This window comes from Centrocercus urophasianus, unplaced genomic scaffold, assembly GCF_019232065.1.
Source record: "Centrocercus urophasianus isolate 14NV4802_14NV808 unplaced genomic scaffold, USGS_Curo_1.0 seq_10, whole genome shotgun sequence".
NCBI lineage: Eukaryota > Metazoa > Chordata > Aves > Galliformes > Phasianidae > Centrocercus > Centrocercus urophasianus.
This window is the reverse complement of record NW_024884142.1, coordinates 11,275,583-11,300,887: the sequence shown is the minus strand read 5'-3', so window position 1 is coordinate 11,300,887 and position 25,305 is coordinate 11,275,583. Positions and strand designations below refer to the sequence as shown.

The 25,305-nt window shown below is 36.8% G+C and overlaps 1 protein-coding gene across 1 annotated transcript in view; it reads right to left on the bottom strand.

Moving 5' to 3' along the window:
- EIPR1 (EARP complex and GARP complex interacting protein 1) overlaps positions 1 to 25,305 on the bottom strand; it is a 60,193-nt gene that overhangs the window by 34,637 nt on the left and 251 nt on the right. Inside the window, exons 2-3 of the mRNA XM_042828722.1 lie at positions 15,866 to 15,949; positions 10,001 to 10,133 (exon numbers count right to left, since the gene is read on the bottom strand). Of these exons, the coding sequence (XP_042684656.1) occupies positions 10,001 to 10,133; positions 15,866 to 15,949 (217 nt within the window). The remainder of the gene's footprint in view (positions 1 to 10,000; positions 10,134 to 15,865; positions 15,950 to 25,305) is intronic.

The window sequence follows — 25,305 nt, the reverse complement described above, 5'->3', positions numbered from 1 at the left end:
TTGAAGAATAAAATACCTTTGAGGTGAATCCTATCATATGCAGTACAAACATGAGGGGGGTGGAGTAGTTCTTTTTTACCCTAAGAATGTGAAGTAACACGGATTAGATATTATGAATAAATGGTAGGAGAGGGTTAAGCAATTGTAAAAGTTTAATCAAGTACAGGGATGAGAAGCAGGCTGACTTAGTCAAAGTCAGAGACTAGGAAAACCACCTCCATGACACTTCTCTGAACAAACATGGTTATAACAAGACTGAATTGCTTAAGATTAAAGAAAAAAAGATGCATAGGATTGCAACAGGCAGACATACACTTTATAATCTGTAAGGAATTAAACTGCAAAACATTAGCATAGACCCAGGTACCCACAAGAACCATAAAGCTCACTCTGTGACACTGACAGTCAGAAAGATGAAGACACACTCAGTGATCAGGACAAGAAACAAGGGCAAGTCTGAGGAAACAAGCCCAGTAAAATTGAAGTAAAACACACATGACCTCAAGAGACAGACAGATCAACTAAACCAAGATAGAAAACATTCCATTCATTGACAATGGACATTAGCATTTAAAGAAAAAAATCTTTTAGACTTCTATTTGATTAGAACTCAGTAAGAGAAAACAGAAGGACTAGTCTAGAATCAGGGAGTCCAGGCCAACAAGGAGCAAGCTGAGACAAGACAAGTCCTGACTGGATACAAGCAAACAATTTTTCCCCCATCATTAAGGCAGCCAAGCAGTGGAGTTGCAGTTAATCAGTGAGCTTGTGCAAATTCAATTCCTGAAGATTTCCCAGAAACAGCCATGTAGGAACCTGAAAAACCTGGTCTGATCTCACTATGAACTCTGCTTCAAGAAGGATGTTGAACTAGAAGCCTTCTGGCATCCTTGATAAATCACTGAGCAATTCTTAAACTATGGAAAAGTGCTTTTTGTCTACTAGATGGACATGCACATACACAGTAGACATCATAAACTACGCTGAGCTGCAAGAGTCTTCACAATGCCAGAAAAGGCAGACAGATGTTAACCTCAAGTTCTGTTATTCCCTGTAGCTGTCTGCTCTTTCAGTAGCAGAAATATCTGTAATGGTTCTTCACTTTCATGTCAATTAGTCAGAAACACTTAAAGTTGTAAGATGCAACCTAAGAACTAGGAAAAAACAAAAAAACAAAAAAACAAAAAAAACAGAATTACAGTCACTTTCTAAGTATTTTAACTAGTTTTCATGAAAGTGCCATAGGGAATAGAAGATTATATAGAAACAATTTTCATTTTAAAATATAAGCTGAAACTTATGTATCAGTATAATTTAATGTGATTAGGTGGTTAAATCTGAAACTAGATTTGCTACGAGATGCTCAGGACATGAATTGTGACATTTATTAGGTCAGCAGGAGAAGGAAAAGAAAAAAAGTACGTTGTGTTCTTTTAAGAGTTCACCAAGCAAGAAAATCACTTCAGCAAAAGCAGGCTACATTTTCATTGTAGAAAAAGGACCACAGAATGAAATGCGACAAAAAAATGAAGTTATAAAATCTCTTAACGTTTAATTGATGGAACTTGCACAGAATACTTGGTTTCACCTGCATAATTCAGGAATAACTCTGAAGTCCAATACACACCAAAGGAAAATCCAGCTTCTGGTAGATTTCACTTACTGACAAGATAGAGGGACAAGACTTCTTAAATGCGTGTTATACACCAAATGTTACTCACCGCAGCAATGTACTGACTAGATATGCAGAAAGAACATGCCTTTTTTTCAGTTACTACACTGAATCACTTCAATATTTGAAAACTGAGCTAAAAAATACTTGGAGATTAGATCCAGAGAACAGTTTCTCTTGGTCTGCTTTCAAAATAAAAAAGAAAATGAATACAATAACAACTTCTAATGCCAAAGGATAACTCAGATTATCTCTCAGTGCAAGTTCTAGCTCAGCAGCAGTTTATTCACTTTCTATATTTCAGAAACATTCTTTTCAATATTGTGACCATCCTGTAATACTCTAGTATTTCCATACTGGTTTTCCATCATGTGCATCACATAGTCAACTATTTCACTTAACACCTCAAAGGAAGTACGTAGATGTGAATGCTGCAAGTATCATATAACTAGAATTCCTAGAAAAATAATAGGTACAACCTAAAAAGAGCACAGAGAGTGACAATAACAACAAAAACAAAAACCACAAGCAGATCCATTACTTCCCCCAAACTACAAGCAGCTTTTTTCTATACCATTCTCCAGTAGTGCTATAGAGAGCACCAGGCAATATTTTGAGAGATTCATTCAATTTCACTAGATCCCAGCCCACCTCTGCATTGCAACTCTAACTTCATCACAGCGCTGCTCAAAAATTTCCCTACACAGAATATTTTCATTACAGAAGAGGGCAGTGAAACCGGAGCGATCCATGTCAGCTGCTTTCTTCACTATTAAGCAGTTGAGAACATCACTATGAGCATTTTTCCAACCACCCCTACTAGTGAGGTTTCTCTGCTGGAAATCTAACACAGTTTTACGGTGTGAGAAGTGTGATACGTTAACTCAAAACAGATTTGATGCTTGAAAATAATGGATTTTAAGTTTTATTTTCCTTTTTAAAATCAAAATTAAACAGCAGTTTTGTATGCATGTAGGCTCTGAACCTACAAAAACACACTGTTTATACAGGATCTCCATAATTGCTGCACAGTGGCATCTATCTTGTTTGCAGAACAAAAACAATAAAGAGAATGTTTGCTCATGTGCATGCCCGCATGTGCAAAAACTCAGATAACAGCCTTCTCCATATGCTCTTTCTTTTGCCCTCTGGTGGCTTTGTGTGTTCCTACATGTAATCGAGTTTATACGAGTCAAAAAACACATTTGCACTGGGAAAACAGTTTTCCAAATACGTATCAATACATTTGATTAAGAAACTGAATTCTTAAGGCTAACAGAAGCGAGCATAAACATGATGATACAAAATTACTTTTCAAGTATTTAATTTCAAAATGATCTGAAAGTTTTAGCCAACTTTATGAGTATTGCTTTCTTTTGTCATTCATGTTACACAAAGAATACTTCTCTGGCAGTGGTAACAAACCAATTTACAAAAAAAAAAAAAAATCTCTGAATTGTTATATTGAGAAAGATTTTGTTGTTTCTTGTTTTAATTCATGAAACTTTATCCCAATGGGTTTATAACAAAGTTCTGAAAAGCTAAAGCCAGAAACAAAACAGGCATTTCATTATAAGCTTCCTTAAGAGAATTACTACCATGGAAGTGTAAACATGTAGTCTACCATCAATATCATTTCAGGCTGTTCCATGCCATGCAAAAGGAAGAATTCCTGAAAACCTGGTAGTCAATAAAGTGACAGATGAACTTCACCGTTAATGGTTTTCTTCACAAGTAGTGACATCAAAATAATTATGATTGAAGAAAAAATCTTAAATCATCCTGACACGATGTTATACTCAGACTGGTAGACACAATTCTGAACAATGTTTTCAGTGTCTCTACTGACACTTCACTGAAGGTAATGTGCAAGAGGAACCACATAAGCTGGTAAAACATTGACCAACTTATTAAAAGGCAAAAAGAATAAAACAAAGAATTATTTTACAACTCCACGAAGTTTTGGTATGTCCCTATGTCAAGTAGAGAATGCAATTCTGATGTTTTTATCTAAAGTAGGGTGCAGCAGAACTGGTAGGGGCAAGATAAATAAAGAGGATGGAAATACTCAACAGGGTGAAACTACTTCATCAGGAAGGAAAATGTCTTGGAAATAAGTAAGTTTACAGAAAACAGTGGCAAAGTTTATTTAATAATCCATTACAGTTCAAGTACTGCAACATTTTGCTTAAGTGCCATAATTCACCAAAATAGCACAACAGGATAAGCCACAAACGGGAGGGATCTTGGGCTATGAGAAGTAGACTGAAGTTAATTGATGAAGATGGTCTAATCCCTTCACAAAGGGATTAGACAGCTGTTCACGCTCTTCCTATACAGGATCTGCTCTTGCTGCTGTAGAAGTCACACTATTTGTACAGATGAACCAATCTTTGGTTCGACTGACAGGCTGAGACTACTCAATTTGGAAGGAAAAAAAAAACCAAAACATCTAACATCCTTAAAGTTAACTTCCACAGAACAGCAGATCGAAGGTAAAACAGTAGTGTACCTCATCAATCCACTAACAGCTTTCACTAACAGACAAAAGATGATAGTGTTATTGCTTTTCTCCACCCTGCAGGTTTCCTGCCAGAACTAATAGTTATGCTCAAACACATTCAAGCACGTTTAATTCTACACATGCAAAGATAATCTTGATAACCAATTCTGAAGTCTATCTTCTTAAAACCACATTAGGTTCCCATTTCTCCTGATCTATTTTGGAGGTAAGTAGGAATCATCTCTAAGCAGCTCTTCGTCTGTTCCCCCTAGCTCCCAAAGCAGAAACAGATACGAAGTACCAGGATGCTTTGTGATAAAGTCTTTAAACAATCTACATTTCAAAACATAAGGAGAACACAAACAGAGAACTGAACACGTGCACTGATTAATTTACATTCTTACTTTTCTTGAAGTTCACAATCTTTCTACAACATTCAAGTGAATTGCAAATATGGAGGAGCATGAAATTGAGAGTATAGCTTGTGCATAGTGAACTATGGATATTTTCATCCTATGGAAAAAAGTGCAGCATTCAAAAAAAAAAAAATATTAGAAGACAACTCCAAATTTTTTTAGTCATTATGGCTAAATAGGTGTTCAGCAAAATGAAAAGTCAGAATGATCAACAGCACGCATCCTGGGTTGCTAGTTTCCTTGGTTATCCAGTCATCAAGACAAGAAGATTAAATTTGTTTAAAAACATAACAAAAAAAATGAAGCAAAAGTAAACTAACATTTGGTTTGCTTGCCATTAGGGAGATAATGGAAGGAGAAGGGAAAAAAAAAAATAGCTTTCCTTTCAGTGAAAATAGTTTTTGCAGAATGAATTTCAAGTTTCCTGCATTTAAAAGGCACAAAGGAGATCTTCAGCAATAGCTGTTTTAAACAGCTCCTCAACTGAAATGCAGCAGTCACGTTTCCCCTCCTTTGAAAGAGGTTCTGACTGCTACTCATGGATGAAACTAGAGATCTCTTTCGAAGGATCTCTAGTTTCATCCTGAGTAGCAGTCAGAACACACACAATGGCATACACCAACATCAACAGCATAATAGATGTTTATTCACGTTCACATCTGCCTGAGAATCTACAAGAGAGTGTAATAAATTTTCATTTCTGTAAGCATGCATGTACACCTCTTAAAGTACAAATTGATTGAAAGAACAATCATATGACTTGCCTATCTGATAAGTGCTAATTTGAAAGAACGCTTCTCTGCAGTCTTGAATTTTTCAAAAAACCCAGGTCCATAAGCTTCAGGATTTATACCTTCTTGAAGAACCATTCTCTTGGTTTTAAGCAATTTTATTCACATTTTATTTTATTACTGTAGTGCATGTTCTATTAACTTGGCAGTGTACTGAGGTTGCCCTGTTATGATCCAGTTGCAACACTACAACCCTGCACAAGTAACTGGAATACACACAAAACCTTAAAGTCTTAGCCTGATGTCCTGAAAGCATTCCTTTTATACTGTAAGTTACAAACTCCAGCAAAAATGACTGTTGTCAGAAATACTGATGTAACCAGAAGAAACAAGAACTGCCTGTCTGTCAAAAACTGTTTATTCCATGTTAAGATCGTTATGGCCAGCAGTTTTTTGCTCCTCAGAAACTAGCAGCTAACCACTGTTTTGTTCTTAAATAGTTTTCAGTGTTGACACACACTCTGTAGTGACAGTGTCAGAACCTGACAGAACGGCACGGAGCTGCATCGGGGGAGGGTCAAGCTGAGCGTTAGGAAAAGGTTCTTCATCAGAGGGCAGTGGGTATGGAACTGGCTCCCCAAAGCAGTGGTCACAGTCCCAAGCAGACGGAGCTCAAGGAACGTTTGGACAACACTCTGACATCAGGTTTGAATTTGGGGTGATCCTGTGCAGAGCCAGGAGCTGGACAGTGGTCCTTGTGGGACTGGCAACCTGGGATATACTATGATAGCTCCCTCTGCACCACCGAACTGCTAAATATTTCACACATCCCACAACAGTGTATTATGAACTGTACTGATAAAGAGCGCATCATTCAGCCTCATCTTAACGCAGAGATCCCACTTTCCTCATCCAGCTCTAATTGAGGCTATCACTATCCACTTACATACAAAAAATAGATTAGATGCACAGAAGCTTCCTCTGCCTCAGAACACTACTGCAAGACACCTGGATGCATTCTTGTGTCACCTAATCTAGGTGGCCCTGCTTAGGCAGGAAAATTGGACTGGATGATCTTTTGAGGTCCCTTCCAATCCCTGACATTCTGCATGATTCTATAAGTCCACTTAAATGATTTCCTGCCTCCCTTCGTGTTTTCTTTACCTCCAGCAATAAAGGGACTGTAAATTGAATTTCAACTGGGTGTAGGCTTTGTCTGCTTTTCATCGTTCAGATTTCCAAGCTAGTCTCCTCTACCTATAACCTTTCTGTCATTCTAGCTCATCACAGTGAAAAAGTTACCCTATATAATGCTCTTTCAAATACTGAAAAACTTCTTTCTAATTTCATGTAATATTTTACACACAAAATTATTTTCCCTTAAAAGATGAATAGAGCTCTCAGATAGCTATCAATATCTTGCAAATCTGAAGATTAATTTATCTTCATTTTTATCTTCATTTTATATTGTGCATCACTATAATTATTGGTTTATACCATTATTTGGAGAGTACAATCCTGGCCCTCATCCCACCCAGCTATTATTCTTTTCTAATATTTAAAAGTCTATTTCTATCTCTTTAATTACTTTGTACCTTTCTCATCCATGCTTTTGAAAGTGTCATTACTGCAGTAATTTAGAGAAAGTTAGAAATTTACAGGCAACTAATTGGAACTCATCATAACAACAAAAAGAACGAAATGTAAAAATTCTAGAATTGTTCTGACAGATTTTTTGTTAAATTCTACAATTCTCCTTTTTATTACTAGGCCACAGCAAACAAAGCAATGCAACTCCTACATTACGAGTAAGGTAACTTTAAGAAACAAACTTTACATATAAATAAGCACATGTAAATTTTCTAAGCAGCGTTAGCCAGTCAAAATGCAAATGAAACATGCCAGCTTTTTGCCACCTTTATCTCAAAACCCTACGCACGCTGTATCTTGCTCAGACAACAAACCATCTTTTCTTAAGAAAACTTAATTTGTATCACATTGAAATTCAACAAACTTTTAAAGTTAGAAGACTACTAAAATCATTTCTCCCCTTAATGTTCACCTACTTTAAAGCTGTCAATAGAAATCTAAATCCTGTTCAAGAAAAGAGCCCATTACTTGTTTTTTTTTATTTTTAATTCAGTTGACTTGCCACAATAGAGTGAAGAGATGATGCATCAACATGTCACAAAACTGATTAGCAGTGCATATCTTATCTAGATGAGTATTAATATGTAAGCATTAATTTTACAGTGTCTTCTCCCCCCATCCTTAAAATATTCAGCCACGTCCTATCATAGCTTTTCCTCCTAAACCTAGCTTCTTTCACATACTCGCACACCTTTCTTCATCCAGTTTGGCAATCTGGGATAAAATACAGCTTCCATAGTTCATAGTGCTCACAGACCCAAACAGCCACCAAACTCATTGTCAATAAAAACAAACACCAAAACGTAACATCACATGTGCCTATCATATAAATTAATTTTCTGAGTTTCAACAAGAGTCAAGATTTGTGTGATGTACGGCGCTCAGACAACAAGAGGTGGTCACAATATCTCTGACCGGATGTCATTTCCCAGTACTTCAGTAAGGAAAAACAGCATCTCTTTAAAACAGCAGAACAAGTGCAGTACGTAAAAACAAATACACAGAAGAGTTTTAAACGTTTTGAATGCCTAATTTGGTTGCATTACTACTTGAATTAAGTTGCCTGCTAAACCCAGTGTTCATTATTAGAACCCCTATGCTGCGTGCTTTCTGTTATGTATTTTGCTATTTAGATTCATCAATAATCATTTGAGAATCAGATCTTGTTTTCTACAGAATGCTAATGGATGATGGTTCTAAATGAAGATGCATGAAGTACAAATGATAAAGCTTAACGTTTCTTAATGAGATAAAGAAAACCAAATCTAGAACACAAAGAATCTAGAATAGAAAGCACACGTATGAATTAATAGGTCCAATAATGGAGATTAGAAATATCACAGAAATGTGAAGCCTTGTGCTTTGCAGACATATTTGCTCACTAAGCTCTCTTTCAAAGAGGTTTTAACAATTAAAATGCATACTGCTATAAGAAATGTCCCTTGTAGCATGTTAGAGTAACGAGTCTTAAATATATTCCTTTCTTAAAAAGCAATATGAAGTTATGTATGGTCATCATGCCAGCTAAAATAATATTTGACTTCAAAAATAGATACAAATTGAATAAGTTAAAAGCAGTTAATATTACTGGGGGAACTTTGTGGGTCTCTTTCAACTCAGAATATCCCATTAAAAGGACGTTACATAAATGAAGTACTAGACTTGATAATCTCTCATCAATTTGTTGCTCAGTCATACAGGGGGAAAAGAGAGGTGCAGAAACTCTGTCAGGTGTTTCACAATATTCTATTAAGCACAGTATTCTTAGGAAACAAAAGAAAACAAACCACACTCCTTCCTCATCTCCCCTATCCCATCACACCGCCAACAAAACAGTTCAGGAAGGCTAGAGAAACAATGTATAAACTTCATTTGGTTTTCTGAGAAGGAAACTTCGGGATATTCTTTGCCATGGCAGTGATCAATGGAGAAGTTATGGTCAGGAAGTCAGCAAGTTAAAACAAATGGACACATATATACAATTAAAAACAAAAATTTGTTTTAAATTAAAACAAAACACACACCACGTCAGTGCCATTTCAGTGACCCCTCAGCCAGAATGCCCACTAAAGCCCTCCATTACTTTCATAATCGTTTTTAAAGATTCACAACTGACTCACAAAAGAAATTCATGCCACAGGACTTCTACTTCATCTGGACTGAAATAAAAGAACCAAGTAGCCCCGGAACAACTTTTTTTTTTTTTTTTTTTTTTTTTTCTTTTAAACCAGAAGGTTGAATAATAGGAATTTACAGCTCTACAGCTGACAGATGCATTAAGTCTGAAACACACTGTTTACTCTTGTACACTTAGGCTATATTTTCATGAAAGAATACACTAGAACACACAAGACTAAATAATATTTATTCAAATTGACAGCACAGATTTCTTACTTGTCAGAGAGAAAAACGACCCCCCTCCTCAAATGATGCAAGATTTTCCAAGCTTTAGAACAGAAAATCTTCACATCTGCCTTACCTAGGAAAGGCACAAAGATTCTTAATCTAAACAGCTGTGCACTTAGTGTTAAGGGTACACAAGGAGCACTCCTACTGGTTTTGATGAGATATTTAGACAATTTATAGTTCTCTGTGGGCATATCTGCATTAAACATATGACAACACTATATGCAGAACTTAATCTGCAATTTTAAAGGATTGCAAAGCTTGATGCTGGCAAGAAATTTTGAAAGACATTTGTTCTCACTTTAAAAATCAAACATACAAAACAATAAAAAGAATTAAGCCTAAAATAACAGGAATAATTTATTTGACCTGCTTGGCATTAATCAGGTAAGCAACACTTTGGTTTTGCTGGTTTCTTTGATGTGAATGCAAACAGACTTCTAATCAAGATGATCTGAGGATAGAAGGATGAGGTATAATTAGTGGTACAACAGACCTTTGAAAAAATACCTGTGTTGATAACTCCTATTTTTAAGCTCTTACACATAAGCCAGATGTTCAATCCTTGTGTTTTCAAAAATATCAAAGCACTTAAACTTTAAAATTGTTGTAAAGGACTTACTTTTATTGTAGCAAGTTGCTAGTACACCTTTATCTGCAGGACTGGCACTAATGTGCCAGATCTCACCCACTTGATGAAGAAGCACATTTTTGTTTATGATGTTATTTTCATCATCAAAATCTATGATGTGAATCTGCAAATACAATAAAAGAGAACATTAGGTTTTCAAATGTTTTCCTCTGGGTCTTAATTATACACAATGACTGCACAGAACAATTTAATGAGAATTTTATAACTGATATCTACTTTAATTAATTGTTATACTAACAATTTACTATATCATTGATTTCATCAAGATAGACTTTTCTAGAAAAATAAGCCATCTCTCTGTTTTGATGAAATACAGTATTTATTCTTCTCAGTTCTGCAGCTTAAAGCTTGAAGGTGATTTTTCATATTATAGTTAACAGTAATAAGCCACTAGTCCTGCATTTGAACACTTCTTCCAGCAATAAACAGAAATAATAACATCACAATTTTCAGTCAAGATGTCTGCGTTAACTCTGTATACAAGCCATCAAATTTAAATATCTTTTGAAGAAAGAATGGGAGAGAGAGCAAGGACTTTGTTTTGAAACAGAAATAATTGAAACTTCTAGAGTTCTCCTCAAGTAAGCAATCCTATATATGTATCCATACATAAAACTATCTATTACTAAAACACTTAGAAATATAACACATTTTAAACTACAAGCATACATAAAATACTGAACTGAAAAGTTCTTTCAAGAAATACTAATCATATTTTAATAAATCTATATCTTACTCCTCTTCTTCTTCTAAGTAATCTCATTTAAGATTCATAAGATTCATTAGTAAAATTGTGTCAACAACGAAGAGAGAAACAAAGTAATCCACTAAACCACTGCAGAAGTCTTACATACAAGATATTATAGAAATGTTTCATAAAATAGAGAAACAACTAGATAGGTGTCAACTCAGGCTATATCGGCAATACTGTACCTTACTTTAAGAAATGGCTGATGTGTTACTTTTTTTTTTTAACCTCTCCTTCAAACACTCAATTGCTGAGTGCAGTCATCAGCAACTTCTTCAAATATAATGCAGGACCTCATCACCTGTAGTGTTCTTAACTCAGTCATCCAGGGCACATAAGCAGTCCTGCAGTTGATGAGCATGCTGTCCTTTCAAACTTGACTTCATTTGTTGCCCTGAACTTACAAATCCACCCAGGCATCAGGACAACATCCATCTCCTGCAGCAATTGCACAGCCATCTTCCTGTCCAACTTAAGGAAGTCACCTTCCTGCCTTTCATGACTCTCCAGAGTCACACCCCTTGGACTTACCTACAGCTGCCCTTTATTTTGGTGCTCTGTATACCCCCTCCTGACCTACTCCCTGTGTCCTAAATCAAGCACTCTGAAGAGAACTTGTCCTTATTCAGTGGTTTAAATCATTGACTGACTTTATCAGACACCATATACTCAGCCCCCTGCACTGCTCTCCTCAGACATATTTTGATGTTCTCAATCAACTCACAACTGAAATTGTTCATAAGAACAACAGCTTGGAGATAAACTGCAACATATTTACAACCCTAAAGTAAAACTTTCCAACAGGCTCAAGAACAATAACTCCTACTACTATTTTTACACATCAAAATAATGATAATTAGCTTTTGGATCTGCAACAAAAAGCAGATCCCTCAAAATTACGGAATTAGAGGTTTAACAGATAAATAATGTGAAACGTGAAAATATTTAAAAATAAGAGCTTATTTTCTCTGTGAAAGGCACAAACAGATCTGCTTTATTTGCTTGTTCTCAGCAATCTCAGAAGAAAAAAAGAAAAAAAGAAAGGAAACCTTCCACTGGAGTCGCTGAAGTCTCATTTGGCAGCTTCACTGAAGTCTCTAGAGGTGAACCACAAATAAAAACACTATCCCAATTCCACATATGCTGTGCCTGCGCTGGCCAGGTTAAGAGGGTCATTCAACACAAATGGTTGGAAAGCTCTCTACCCCATCTGAAGCCTTTTGAAAGCACAGATGACCAATTCCTCCTCTACTGTCATGTCTTTGTTCAGCTGACATCATAGATACCTGGAAACCTCTGCTGTCACTATGCTAAATACCAAAGACAAAACAACTCTCACAGAAAATAAAGAAGTACCAAATACAGTACCAGCATGATGCCATGAAGAGAAATACTAGCAGAAAAGCATTCAGCTACAACAACTGTCCTAATGCAAGTCCCAGCTACAAAGTTTGCTATTTTCATCTGCTCAATTACTATCTTTCTAACTTTTTCAAGTGGAGTAGGGAAATGAGTTTCAACTTGGATAAATAAGTGCAGTATATAGATGCTACAGAAGAGGATGACAGCAACAGTAACCACAGGCTTACTCAGAGAAACTTCTCAACATGAATGCACTGTCCATAGTAACGGTGTTACCACAGTTCATGTGGAAAACAGTCTTTGTGGAAAATAACTCTTATCATCAGTAGCAACACTAAGGAGTTACCTAGCTGCTGCAATTATGCTGAAGACTCCCTTAAGACTGAACACATACAAGTCCAAACAGAGAGAAAAAAAAAAAAAAAAATGTAGAGATCTGAAGGCAAACAATTATTTGACTTTACTAAAAAAATCTGGCGAAATCACTAATTGCTATGGAAGTGACTAAGGCAGGGAGACAACTAAACACATTCAGAACAAAATTACTCTTTTTTCTCCATTACACAAACTCTATAATTTGCTTCCTTACATCAGATACTAACAGGGTACAGAGTGTGAGATGTGGGAAGTGTTTTACTTTGAGTGGCCACTGCCATGCTCTGTGCGTATGTAACACCATCCATGAAAAACTATGTTGGATTCTAATACAAGACTGAAGATAACTCAGTTCTCAGAGAGATCAAAAAAGATTAGGTGAAGTATGCTTATTGTGTATGCTTTCAAAAACACACAGCAAATGCATTAAACTAACAGCAGCAGAAACACAAAAGCTTCCAAAAGGCCAAGTTTTTAAGGACCGCGTAAAATACTGTCAGAGAACAAGTATGCAACTGCATGAACAATTTGTCAGAAGTCACATTGAACATAGTTTAAAAAACCAAAAACTACATTCAAAGATATGAAACATTTGCTTTGGTTTAGAGAATTCCTTTAGAAAAGAAAGCACCCAAACCCCCAGCTCAGCAGCAGCGGATGCTTACATCAGGTGACGGATACCTGGACAGAAGGTATAGATTTTCAGAGATCATCACCTTGGAAGCACTAAACAATAAGATTAAAAGACAGACCAGCAGCCTAGACTGTTCTCTTTAATTATCACCTTCCCTCAAGTGGTATTTTCACTGGAAAGTTTTCTTTGTCTCTCTTCCATTTGGCAACACACTTCTCGTTGCCAGTTTTACTCTCCACTTCCACAACACTACATCAAGAACACGCTGTTCTCCTTCCTTCTTTCTCCTATACTTTTATTTTTATACAAGATCTCCAAACCTCATAAAAGAGAGTAAACCACCACATTTGCTTTCTTCATTAGCTGCATGTATTCAGGTTTCCTAATTTCATTCACATCCCGAAAGTATGTTGCAAAGTTGTTCTACAGGAGCAGATGACAGACTTCCAGTCAAAAAGGAACTACTTTCACGAAGTTACGTAGATCAAAAGCCAAGTACTTGACACTGTTAATATCTCAAGTACTGTCAGAACACAACATTTAAAAATACTTCCCCTGGCCTCATAAAGAAAGCATTAACAGCAAAATATTTTCACCAGATCTCCTATGAATTACTTGTATTGAAATAAATCTCACTAAAGAAGAAATTACCTCGCCAGCTGCACGACTGCTGTTCTCTTACCTACAACACACCTGGCTTGGGACTGGAAGGTAAGAAACATTCTGTACATAATGGAGCTGCATGCACAATCTCACCACACAGCACTCGGTCAAGCATTAAAGCCAGTTCGTAACTTAGGTCAGGTAACCAAAAAAGTTTTTAAGCAAATCTAGAGAACATAGTGCTGAATTAAACAATAATGACTTGAGGCCTAAGGCATTTCTTAGGGATTAGCAACTAGCTGATGGAGCTGATGGCCTGAGGCACAGCTAAAGGCCAATAACCCCCAAAGATTCGTTAATACCCTAGGAAGTGGCTTGCACATCTATTATTAATGCTATTCACTGGAAAAAAAAGATTACGTTCAATGAGGCTGAAACACGTATATGGAGATATGTCCAAAATAGGTAGCCTATGCCAAAAAGTTTACCTAAATCAGAACGTTTAAATTATTGAAGATCTGCTGGACACCAATCAGTGAGCAAGAATCACCCTCTAACTCGGAGCTCAATTTTGGACTTGAATTTAATCAGTTAAACCAAGAAGTAAAAGATAGATTCAACTTTTAACCTGATAAAGCTATTTATTCAGTAGAAAAGCTTAAACCTTAAAACCAAATGTCTGTAGGGCATCCAGGACAAATGTACACATTGATTTTTTTTTTTTATCATCTTATTTTTAACTAAGTTTGTTATGCCAAATCTTTTGTCACTGGTCTCACAAGTATTACCCGAAAAGCAAAGAAACTGAATACACCATACTTCTCGTACCTTTGAATGCTTTTTTCTCCTTGAGTCTTAACCAGCATTAACATTTGGTACTAAACTCGTGTACAATTACAATGTTCATTGGAAGGGAAATTGTATTTTTACTGGCAGTAAATAAATTTAGTGACTAATTTGGATTGTGAGAAATCAGAAAGACAAACCTTAAAATCTTTCTCTCTCCCCATTCTCTGAATTAACTCCTTCAACCTGGAGGCTTTACGTGGCACATGAGGGCATGGGGCACTGGGGTTACACTCAGTACATAGGGTCTTCTTTGCCACTCTCCAACTCTTTTTTTTTTTTTTTTCCTGCTACAGCAAGTTCTCTCCATGGACCATAGTTCCTTCACAAATATCCATGTGCAGGAACAGGTTCTCCACAGGGAGCTAGGATATCTGCTCTACCACAGAACACTGCCTGTTCCTCCTTTGACCTTGCCATTCCCCCTGTGGAATATTCTGTTTCTTTCTCTCTTTTGTTCCTTTCTCTCTCCCATGCAGTATTTTCTCCCATTCCAAAAGTTTTCACAGGGTTTCCATCATTCTGTTAGTCTCAACTGTGCCCTCCATGCATAGGCAGATGCAAACTGCACAGAGCAGTACTGGCATCTTCCAACAGAGAACCTCTGCAGCACTTCTGCTACACCCACCTGAAGCCTACACCCAGTGCAGCTTTCTAATTGTTCTGCCCTCAAGATCTTCTTTCATTGTGAACATACATACAGAAGTTTAATCATAAAATCACTGTAAAATTATAAGAGCTGTACACTTAACCACACAGGAAACAGCCCAACAGCAATTAAGCTGATACTCCCCGAAATTTTTAACTTGCTATATTTGTGATCAGTGAAGACGTAATTGATTACCAACAATTACAGGTGAAAAAATCCATTTCATGTAGCTTCAGATAGACAGCTAGGCATAAGTCAGGAGTCATACTAACGACAATCAAGGACTAAAGAATTTTGTTTTATTTCATAAATCTTCCAAGGTTTAAAGACAGCTCCAGAAAATCTAGAGATTTAAATTAATGAAAAAATGGCAACTGCTTCACTAAGCCAAACTGGTTTAGTAACACAGTGCAGAACAGTTTAATTTTCCAGAAATACACACTCGCACTTATGTTGATAAGAAATATATCTGCAAACAATTAGTGTAAATCTACAACTTAACTATCTCTTAAACTTCAAACAGGAGGGCAAGAAGAAGAAAGATATTTGAACAGTGTTAAAACAAACAAAAAACAAACAAAAAGCCCCAAAAAACTGACATTTGACCAAATAAGTTACCTGATTATCATATCTAAGAGACTGTGTTCCAACCAAAAATCTTATAGCATCTGTTTCTGCTGTCTGAGGTGTTAACGCTCGTGCCTAGGGAAAGAGAAAGCCATTAGAAAAGTCCAATTATTACAACCCATTAATTTCAGCAAAAATCTTTAAGCTCATGTATCAATCATTTTTAAGCATCATACTTTACAACTGTAATAATTTTTTGTCATTTATGTCTATTTTGCTTAATACATTCTTCTACAATTTCTCACATTTGTAAAATACATGGAAGACATAAGTCCTAAATATGCAAGAGCAATTACCCCAAATTAATTCTCCTTCATGAACTGCAGAGAGACAAAAACAGAAAAAACAAACAGTGGAACAATGAACTTGATTGTTAAGTGTATTGCATATAAAATTAAAAAAAAAAAAAAAAAAAAAAAAAAAAAAGCTGTTCATGTTGGAAGTCTCCCACCCATCACCACTCTCTTCAAACAATTCAGACTGAAGATGCTTGCATAAAAATGAAGGAATTCTTTTCCTCACCATCAAACATCAAGCTTAACAAAATTAGAAAGCAAAAATCTTTTCTATTTCAACTCCAGATCACAATGTATAAATTTAAAATACCAATACAGTGCTAGAATAGCAACTCAAAGATTTTCCTTACATAAGGCAAAACAGTCTAAACCCTTGTCTAACAGCAACAGTAAGAGCAAAATCATTTTTCATAAAAGTACTCCTGACTCCATAAACAGCATATACAGTTCATACGTGATATGTGAGACATAAAAACAAAAAAAGAGTTAGACAACATTTTGCTCCAGATTGAGCAGAAGAGGTTAAAAAAAACATAATGAGCTTAAAAAGTGTAAGCTAGTAGACCAACATTTACATGAGTGGAAAAAAGCACTAGGGAACACAATTCAGTGTTCAGACTGTGTTCAAAATATACTCAAATGTAGATCTGAGATCAGTATGAACCTCTACTGGTTTGTTTGTGCTCTCCTACTTATGTGGCATTCACCTCCAACAAGCCTAGACAGTGTTTCCAATTGGCAGAAACAAGAAGAGTTCACCAAAAAGATTGCAGAAAAGCTTTTGCCTTAAACAGAATTTACGTTTGCAGATCCCTAGCAAAGAGCTGCTTTTCATTTCAGACCTCCTTTCAATTATTTTGAATATAACACTAGAAGTAAGTCAACGGCTACGTATCTCTTTCAAGCAAACAAGTTTACTTTTGTTTCAGCAAGTTGAGCAGAAGAGGCCTCCAAACAACTTGAATAAAAATAAATAAAAAAAAACAAAGAAGCTTCTCACCCCTTTTAAAGCTGTTCAAGTAGATCTAATCTTTTTGCTTTCAGGAATGAATCAGGTTAGATACAATGTGCCCAAAATAAGATTTCAGACTACCGTTTATTGTCTGTCATAAAGAACTACAGCTACCACAGAATACAGAGTTCAAGTTCATCAGTTGTTGACAAGTAAGGAAAACCTGAATCTTGAAAAAATTGCATTATGATGGACTGTCACGTACTTCCTGGAAAAATATATGTTTAAGTTTGTCTACTCTGAGTTACATTTAGAAAAACAAAATGTTTTTTCAACAGTGGAAATCTTGTCATAAATAAAGTCTTTGCATTTGGACTGCTGAGCAGAGTCTAGAAGAGCACCTAATATCTTACACAAAAGCATCCTTCCTCACGATTGCGGCTATTAGAAAATAAAAAGCAGAATAGAATGAGTATCCATTAATCTAAACCAATAAAAACCTTTTATACAAAGCTAGTTATCCACAGAACACTAAGTTGCATATAGATCTGAAAGTAGTCTACAACTGAAAATACTAAAATTTTATTTACCAAGGAAATTGACATGCTGCATGGCGTTACATGAAGTAATTAGCTTCATTTTTGAAGAACATCTAAGACTAGGAAAAAAAAAAAAAAAAAAAAAAAAAAAATCAAGAAAAGAGAAAAATATTGCGAGCTATGGAGAGCCTTCTGGTTACAAATTCAAACTTCACATTCATTGCAAATTTCACTCTCTGAAATCTCTGTGAAGAAACCTGCATGGCTTAAACCAAGTAGAGTTTTAAAAATTTGGAGCAATACTGCAGCAACCCAACTGTGATGAACTTTCCCAAATACTTTAACAGCCTAAAGGAAGTTCATAAACATACAGCCAAAAATCCCACTCACCTAACACAAAAGCAGATACTGCCTTTGAAAAGTAAACACCAAAGACTTCTCAATACAATCTGCCAAGGAAACTGAAGAAACCAGTTGCCTCCACACCTATGCATAGCTTCTCCAAGTGATTTGTTCCACAAAGTTAGGAGTTACACATACACAATTACAAAATAGAAAACCTAAGCAGTCTAACAATTATCAATTCCACCTGTGTTCTCTGAAAACAGAAGTATCTTCAGATGACAAGAGATGTGAGCAACAGTTGTGGTGATATAGGACACAGCACCACTGCACTCCAGAGGGATTCCCAAACAGTGTCCTTTACATCCTATGTCTAGAAAAGGCTATTCTGCCTACACAGAGTCTCTCAAGGCAACAAAAACATTCTGAAGAAAAAATGAGGTTGAGGTAGAGAATATGTGAGAGGCAGCGGGGTTTGGAGGAGGAACAAAGGAAAACAACCTTAAGATTCCAGTGTAAGGAATACTGTACAAGAATGCCATAACGTGTTATTTTGCGCGTAAATTAGAAACATCTTTTCCATGGCATATTTTTTAAAAAAAAAAAAAAAAGAGCACCTGTAATAGTACAGTCAAAACTCTTTTTTTTTTTTTTTTTTTTCCCCTAAGTAAGGAGTGAACTCAGATAGACAACTGAATAGACTATAGCTATGGTCACACTGAAGTTCACTATGGGTCACAGACAAAAAAATCTAGTCAAATATAATAAACCGGCATTTTCATTTATCACATCTTGAAGTGCTTCATAGCCAAACATTACACATATGGAGAGAGAAAACTACATAAATGTATACAAAAGTAAAAATTATAAAATGCATTCATAATGCATCATTTGTCCCCAAGACAGTAAAGCTATTATGCTTTTAGCAGCAGAAGTGCAAGCTATGAATGAACTTTGAACAAAAATTATACCTTTACAGAAGCAGAAAGGAAAAACAAACAAAAACAAACAGAAGAAAGACCAGCACCTCGCACAGAGACAAAAAGAGAGGATAGGGTAGAAACGAGTTACTTAAAGGTAGACATAAGTAAGTTTTTTCTAGAAAACAGAAGCTTAGATTACTAATTTCATACCTTATCTGAAATCCAGTTCTAGCATTACCCAATGGATATGCTAGATTATTCAACACAGTCATCATTATTAGATATGCATTTTCACCAGCAATAAACAAAAGCCTGCATGCTGTGCTCATCAAAACCTGCAGCAGTGGAGGTGACCTACTGTTGCTGTCACCACTGCTGAAACATCATCCACCACCTCACTGCGCTCACATCCATTGTTTGGTCTCCATAAACATTCAGCAAGCACAGATGAATGTTAGTGGATGCCATTTTTTCTGCATGGAGGTATTCAATTGCATGCGCCACATTTCCATGTCAGACACCATTTTGTCAGACTGCCCTTCTGCTACCATCTGCCACACAGTAACAAAATGTAATGGAATACAGGTGAGATGGTTCAACCTATACTGCCATACCACCATCATCTGCCTCTGATGTCATGGGCCAGCATAATAAAATAGGCAGCATTACTTTCAGAGCAGCCCTCACATACATTACTACGTAATATAGTTAATAAGTACCAAAACTGATTCTAATTTAATATTTTCATTAAAGCAGTAAAAAAAGAGCAATAAAAACATAAAACTAGTGGGATATTTGACCTTGGTTTTATGAAACTAATACATATATCAGGCTGCTCTGATGGAAGCGTTCGCAACTCTCACAGTGCTCAGAGACTTATGAAACTTCTCCTGTGCTTCATCCTTGACAACACAGTTGCTCAAAAATTTCTTTATTGACAAAAATCAATGACATAAATAAGGTACGACTGTGGATTGAGGGATATTCTTCTCTTACAAAAGTCTGGTACTGAGACATAGTCAGATTTTGGAGTTGAATATCTGATTGCAACCCTATAAATACATTTTAAAAGAGAATGCATGTCAAATGAAAATGTAGTTGCAAATATACCAAAAAATTGGTGTTTTTTGTTTGTTCGTTTTGCAATCTTGAAACCTATTCGTAAATTCCTCTACAAGAAGGGAAGGCTGCATATTTTTCACTGTTCACAGAACTGTGCTTAGCCAATGTATCGATATGCATAAAATTATTTGCCACAACTAGAGCTGGCACTGCCCTGGTTGGAGCTCAGACAGCATTAATAGTGCACTGATGGTTTTGTTGTTGCTTAGCAATGGATGCATGCCCAAAGCTGAGCCACCACCATGATGGTATGGAATGGGCACAGCATGGACTGTGCCAGGCTGCAGGTTGGATATGCATGGTCTGAAACATAAAGAAGGCTATTTTGGAACCATAATGCACCCAATCTGCACTTCGTATATAACTTCTCTCAAAACTTTCTTAGTTTCTCTTTCTCCATTAACCAAATCCACAAAGTCACCTCCTGAATTAGACTGTTACTATTTAGTGTGTTAATGTGCCAAGAAAAAAGTGGCTTGAGGAATCTCAATACTACTCCGGCACATACTTCTAGTTGATGTGCTGCACTGGTCTGATAGCAGCAAACAAAAATACAGCCCTGAATATCTGCATTAAATGAGCTACAAAAATTCTCTTGGTTGTATCACAGGTGCCATTTGAAAACAATATAGTCAGTCTGTGCTACTGAGCAGTGAAATTACAATAAAAGATGTACATCACATTTGGCTTGCAGTCCCCAAATTTGAAGGCAGCCATTTGACCACCTGCTTATGCTCAAAACCAAGAAATATATAGCTCCTTGCAAGGGCAGGAGAGAAAAAGGTTGGCTTTGCTGATGTCCCAGTCTGGAAGAAAAAAATCAAGATGTTTTTTTCCTCCCTCCTCAAGAAAGCCCCAGGATAATAACAGCATAAATATTATGCCTGCCTTCTGGCCTATTCTCCATTTTCAAGTAGGTACACTTTGATCTTTACCTAGATAGGACAGCCTTGTTCCTCCCTTCCCAGCAGGAGACTCTCCAACCATCAGCTGCAAAAAGCTGCAGCAAATCCATCAGTGAAGAGGTTGGCAGCACACGTGCCCAGGTGACCCTCAGTGCTCTGACAGCTGCCTTCTCAAACTCGTTCATAGCATAACAATTCCCACCACAAACACATTTAGTGCACTGACCCTATTGCACAGGCTGACAGGTTCTGCAAACCTTCTCAGCTACAAAAATAACCCTTGCACGAAACCTTGCATCACACAATCATCCTTAGAAATCCCACTTTCACACTGTCACTGTATACTTGTAACAAAGCTTAAAGGTAAATATCTTTAAGAGCTCTTCAAACTCACATAACTATAGCTTCATAGTGTCATTAGGCTGTACCATACCTAATAATACTTCAGTCCTGCTAATTGCTTAAGAGTCTTAAAAGAAGTAGTATCCATTTAGTCCAATTCAAGCGTTAAGATCTTTGGAAGATTACTTAAGAGAGCTTTGTCATATACCTTTTTTTTTTTTAATTCCTCTCAATTGAGTCTTTGAATCCAATACTATATTTGGCTGGAGTTGTATATGATGTCCTCTCAGGTGAAATGCTGCCATCAAGAAGAGACATGAAGGGGGTGGCAGATACAAAAACTCATGAGAGAACATCCTTCCAGCCTGGACTACAATATACAGGACTGGCACTCATAAGGCAAATAACATAGGGAAAGAAAAAAGATTGAGGAAAACAGTAGGAATTTCACTAAGCCATAATCATTCAGTTTCTTGAATCAATATAATTTTCAAACTAAATTCTGTAAAGATATCACTAATGCTATACTCAGATTATTATCTTAGTTCTGTTTAGGCAACTTTCTTCTATCCCACAAGGGATTGAAAAGGCTCTCCCGAGAAGAAAACCTCTCTGCAAACACAAGCCATAACCTCTGCACTTCCCATAATGGCAGCATCACTGAACCTGAAAGGATGCAGAGGTTCCCTGGATGCTGCACAAGTGGCATGCAACTCCCTGGAAAGTCCTTTCCCTTCCTTCTTCTTCTTCTTCTTCTTCTTCTTCTTCTTCTTCTTCTGTGAATCTATACCTGCTTTCTACTAAATCATTACAGCTATTCTCAGTACATACTAATTTTAAACACACACACACACACACACACACACACACACACACACACACACTGTGCAAGACCTGTGGCCAACTCCATGCCAGTTAGTATCTTGTACTGCTTTAAGATCTATTGTAAAGTCTCACTTCACTTCATGGAAGTTAAGAGCCACCTTACTCCATCAAACAGGCAAAAGCCCTAAACCAATGGTCTGTGTACTCTAGGTTAGAAAGCAAACATAAGTCAACTCCAGCCTGGAAACATATGAAGCAAATTGCTTCAGTAACAAAAAAATAGCAAGGTCACAAAACAGCTGAGGTGGGAAGGGAGCCTTGAAGCTCACCTGGTCCAGTCCTGCTCCAGCAGGGACATTCAGAGCACAGAGCCCAGCATTACGTTCAGGTGGCTTTTGAACATCTCCAAGGAAATACTACAATGCCTCTGGGCAACTTGTGCCAGTGATCTGTCACTGGAACAGCACAGAAGCATTTCCTGGTGGGACCCATTTACCACACTATCATAATTTAGGTTATTAGTGAAGCTTGGTAAGATTCAGTACAGAAGGGTTGTGCTTCTAAAAGGAAACATTCTGCAGCTACTGTTGTTGCCTCATATTCATCATAAAGATCCACAGTCACACCACTAAGTCCTCAATTCATGTGGCTTCTCACCCATTATCTATTTCTTTGCATTTATTTTCATTTTGACTACAATTGGAGCATAGAACAACTATGGTCTTTGTCAGAGAAAAAAAATCATGAAAGAATTACACATTCTAAAACTGATGTATACTTTTCGTGTTTATGCAATGTTCACATAGCTACAGCAAAGAAAAAACAGACTACATTTTGAGGGCAATATGAACAGTATAAATAGCGCAAGAAAAATCTGCAGCCATCTGATAAAAGAAGGGAAATTAAATAGGTTGAAAATTAAACTAATCCTGCACAAAATGGAATTCAACAATTTACTTGATCAAGTTCTTCAAAGTAGTTTCAAACAGCAAGTGCTTACATGCTAGTACAACGGCTCAGGATTTGTATATTTCATTTACATTTTCATGTGTCTGAAATGTGAGTGATATAGCTCTGCCAACTAAGATATTCTTATTCCATTAGGTCATATTTTCATGAAAACCAAATAAAAAAGATAGTATTTGCATGTTATTCTAATCTACCTTTCTTATACTCATACCTAAACACACACACACACACACACACACAAAAAAAAACCTTCAAAACTGACCAGAAATTATGCAGAAATATTTTTATTGCAAGTGTGTTAGCATATCTGCTAACTCCGAAGGATAGAAGGAATTAGCTTCACATTCATAAACTTAAAAACCATGCTACACTGAAGATCAAACACATACAGCAACCACATTTCCTCAGGCAGTAGCCCAAATCAGATTGTTATTGACTCCTGGAGCCAAACACAGGTTGGACTAATCTCTAGTGCAGCTTCTAGATGCCCTGGGTTTGTGACATAGAATTATTTACAATAGAAGTAGAAAGATTCTTTCCTCTCTATAAATGCTTTACCATTTCAAATCTCAGCTTTGAGTAAGCTTGTCATAGAGTTAAAGGAAAGATTATTGGTAACTGAAAGTAAAAAAAATAAAAAAGCCAGACTTAAGCAACAAAAGAAAAATTCTTTAAACATGCTTTAACAGAAAAGTTATTCTGAAGTCACAGGGTTTCTGACACGTACTGGAAAGAAGCAGTCATAAACCATCTTTCTTATTCCCCATCCCCTCTCTAAATGCTCTGAATTAAGTGTAATTCTTTTTGATTACCACCACCTTAGTGCTTTTGCTTCCCAATCCCATCAGAGCTGTTACACAGATTGCAGAAGGGAAGAGGTCCACAAGAGATGTGTGATGTGAAAGGCTGAATAGTGCAGGCCCATAAGCAGGCAGCAGACAGGCTAGATTTCCTATATTTCTGAGAAATTTGTCATTATAAGACCCCCTAGAAAGAAGCTATGAACTTTACTAAATAGAGGACATATTCCATTCTACAAGAAAGATTTAAGTTTTGTTAATCTTTAAGTACAATCTACACACAAAACAGTGGCATATTACCAGACTTTGGTAGATTTAACTTGTGGTGTAGGTAAGTGCTACACATCAGCTCTTATATGAGAGGAAAACCACACAGATTTTCTTCTAAGACAAACCTATTTGTGTAGTCAGCATTACAGAGCATGCACTTCAGTAGATAGAGCACCAAACTTCATAAACAGAACCTTCATACGCTTCCAGAACACTTTCCATAAGCATTCTAGTAACAAAAAAAATGCATGTAATCATATATTCATGGTTACTTTATATTACTGAATAGATGTAGAATGAAGACTTTACTCTGTAAGCTGCAGAAGAAATACAGGCTCTCCTATTAGTGCTGTAACAGCAATAGGAGTAGGGCAGTTGTTGCTAGAGAGAGCAGCTGAGTAAAACCTTATTGTGGGAAGGAATAATGGGACAGCATTGCTCTCATCAACCTGTCTACCTTACTGGGTGTTTCCCTTACAACTTGTAGGAACTGCACTATGAGACTGCATTCTTCCATTACAATCAATTGGTTCATAAGGTAGAGTAGGGCAGTCCAGGAAGAAGCTCCATCCTTATAGCCAAAATCACAGAACTGCAGTAGTTAGAAGGGTCCTCTAGAGACCAGCTAGCCCAACCCCCTGCTGAAAGCTGGTTCCTACAGCAGATCACACAAGGAGACATCCAGGCAGGTCCTGAATATCTCCAGAGAAAGAAACTCCACCACCTTTCTGTGTTGCCTGTTCCAGCACTCTGCCACCATCGCTCTTCCTCATGACGGTATGGAACTTCCTCTGCTGCAGTTTTTGCCTTGTTGTGTGGCTTCCCACCCTTGGAATCAGCTCTAAGGATATGGGTTAATCTGTCATGGAGGACAGGCACAGAGAGAGGGAAACAGCAAGAGACACCGACATACACCATATTGCTTTGCAGTTAGATATAACCGCGTACAATTCACAACTTCTTATAAAGTTCGATGCTCTACCCTCAGAAGGCCATTTGGAAAGAAAAAAAATAAATAAATTCTGAAATGGGAAAAACAGCTAGAACCTACAGGAGACTGCTGGCATCTTCTCGGCCCAGCACAAAAAAAAAAAAAAAAATGCTGCTGGAGAAGCAGACAAGAAGCTGACAAGGAAGCAGGAGACC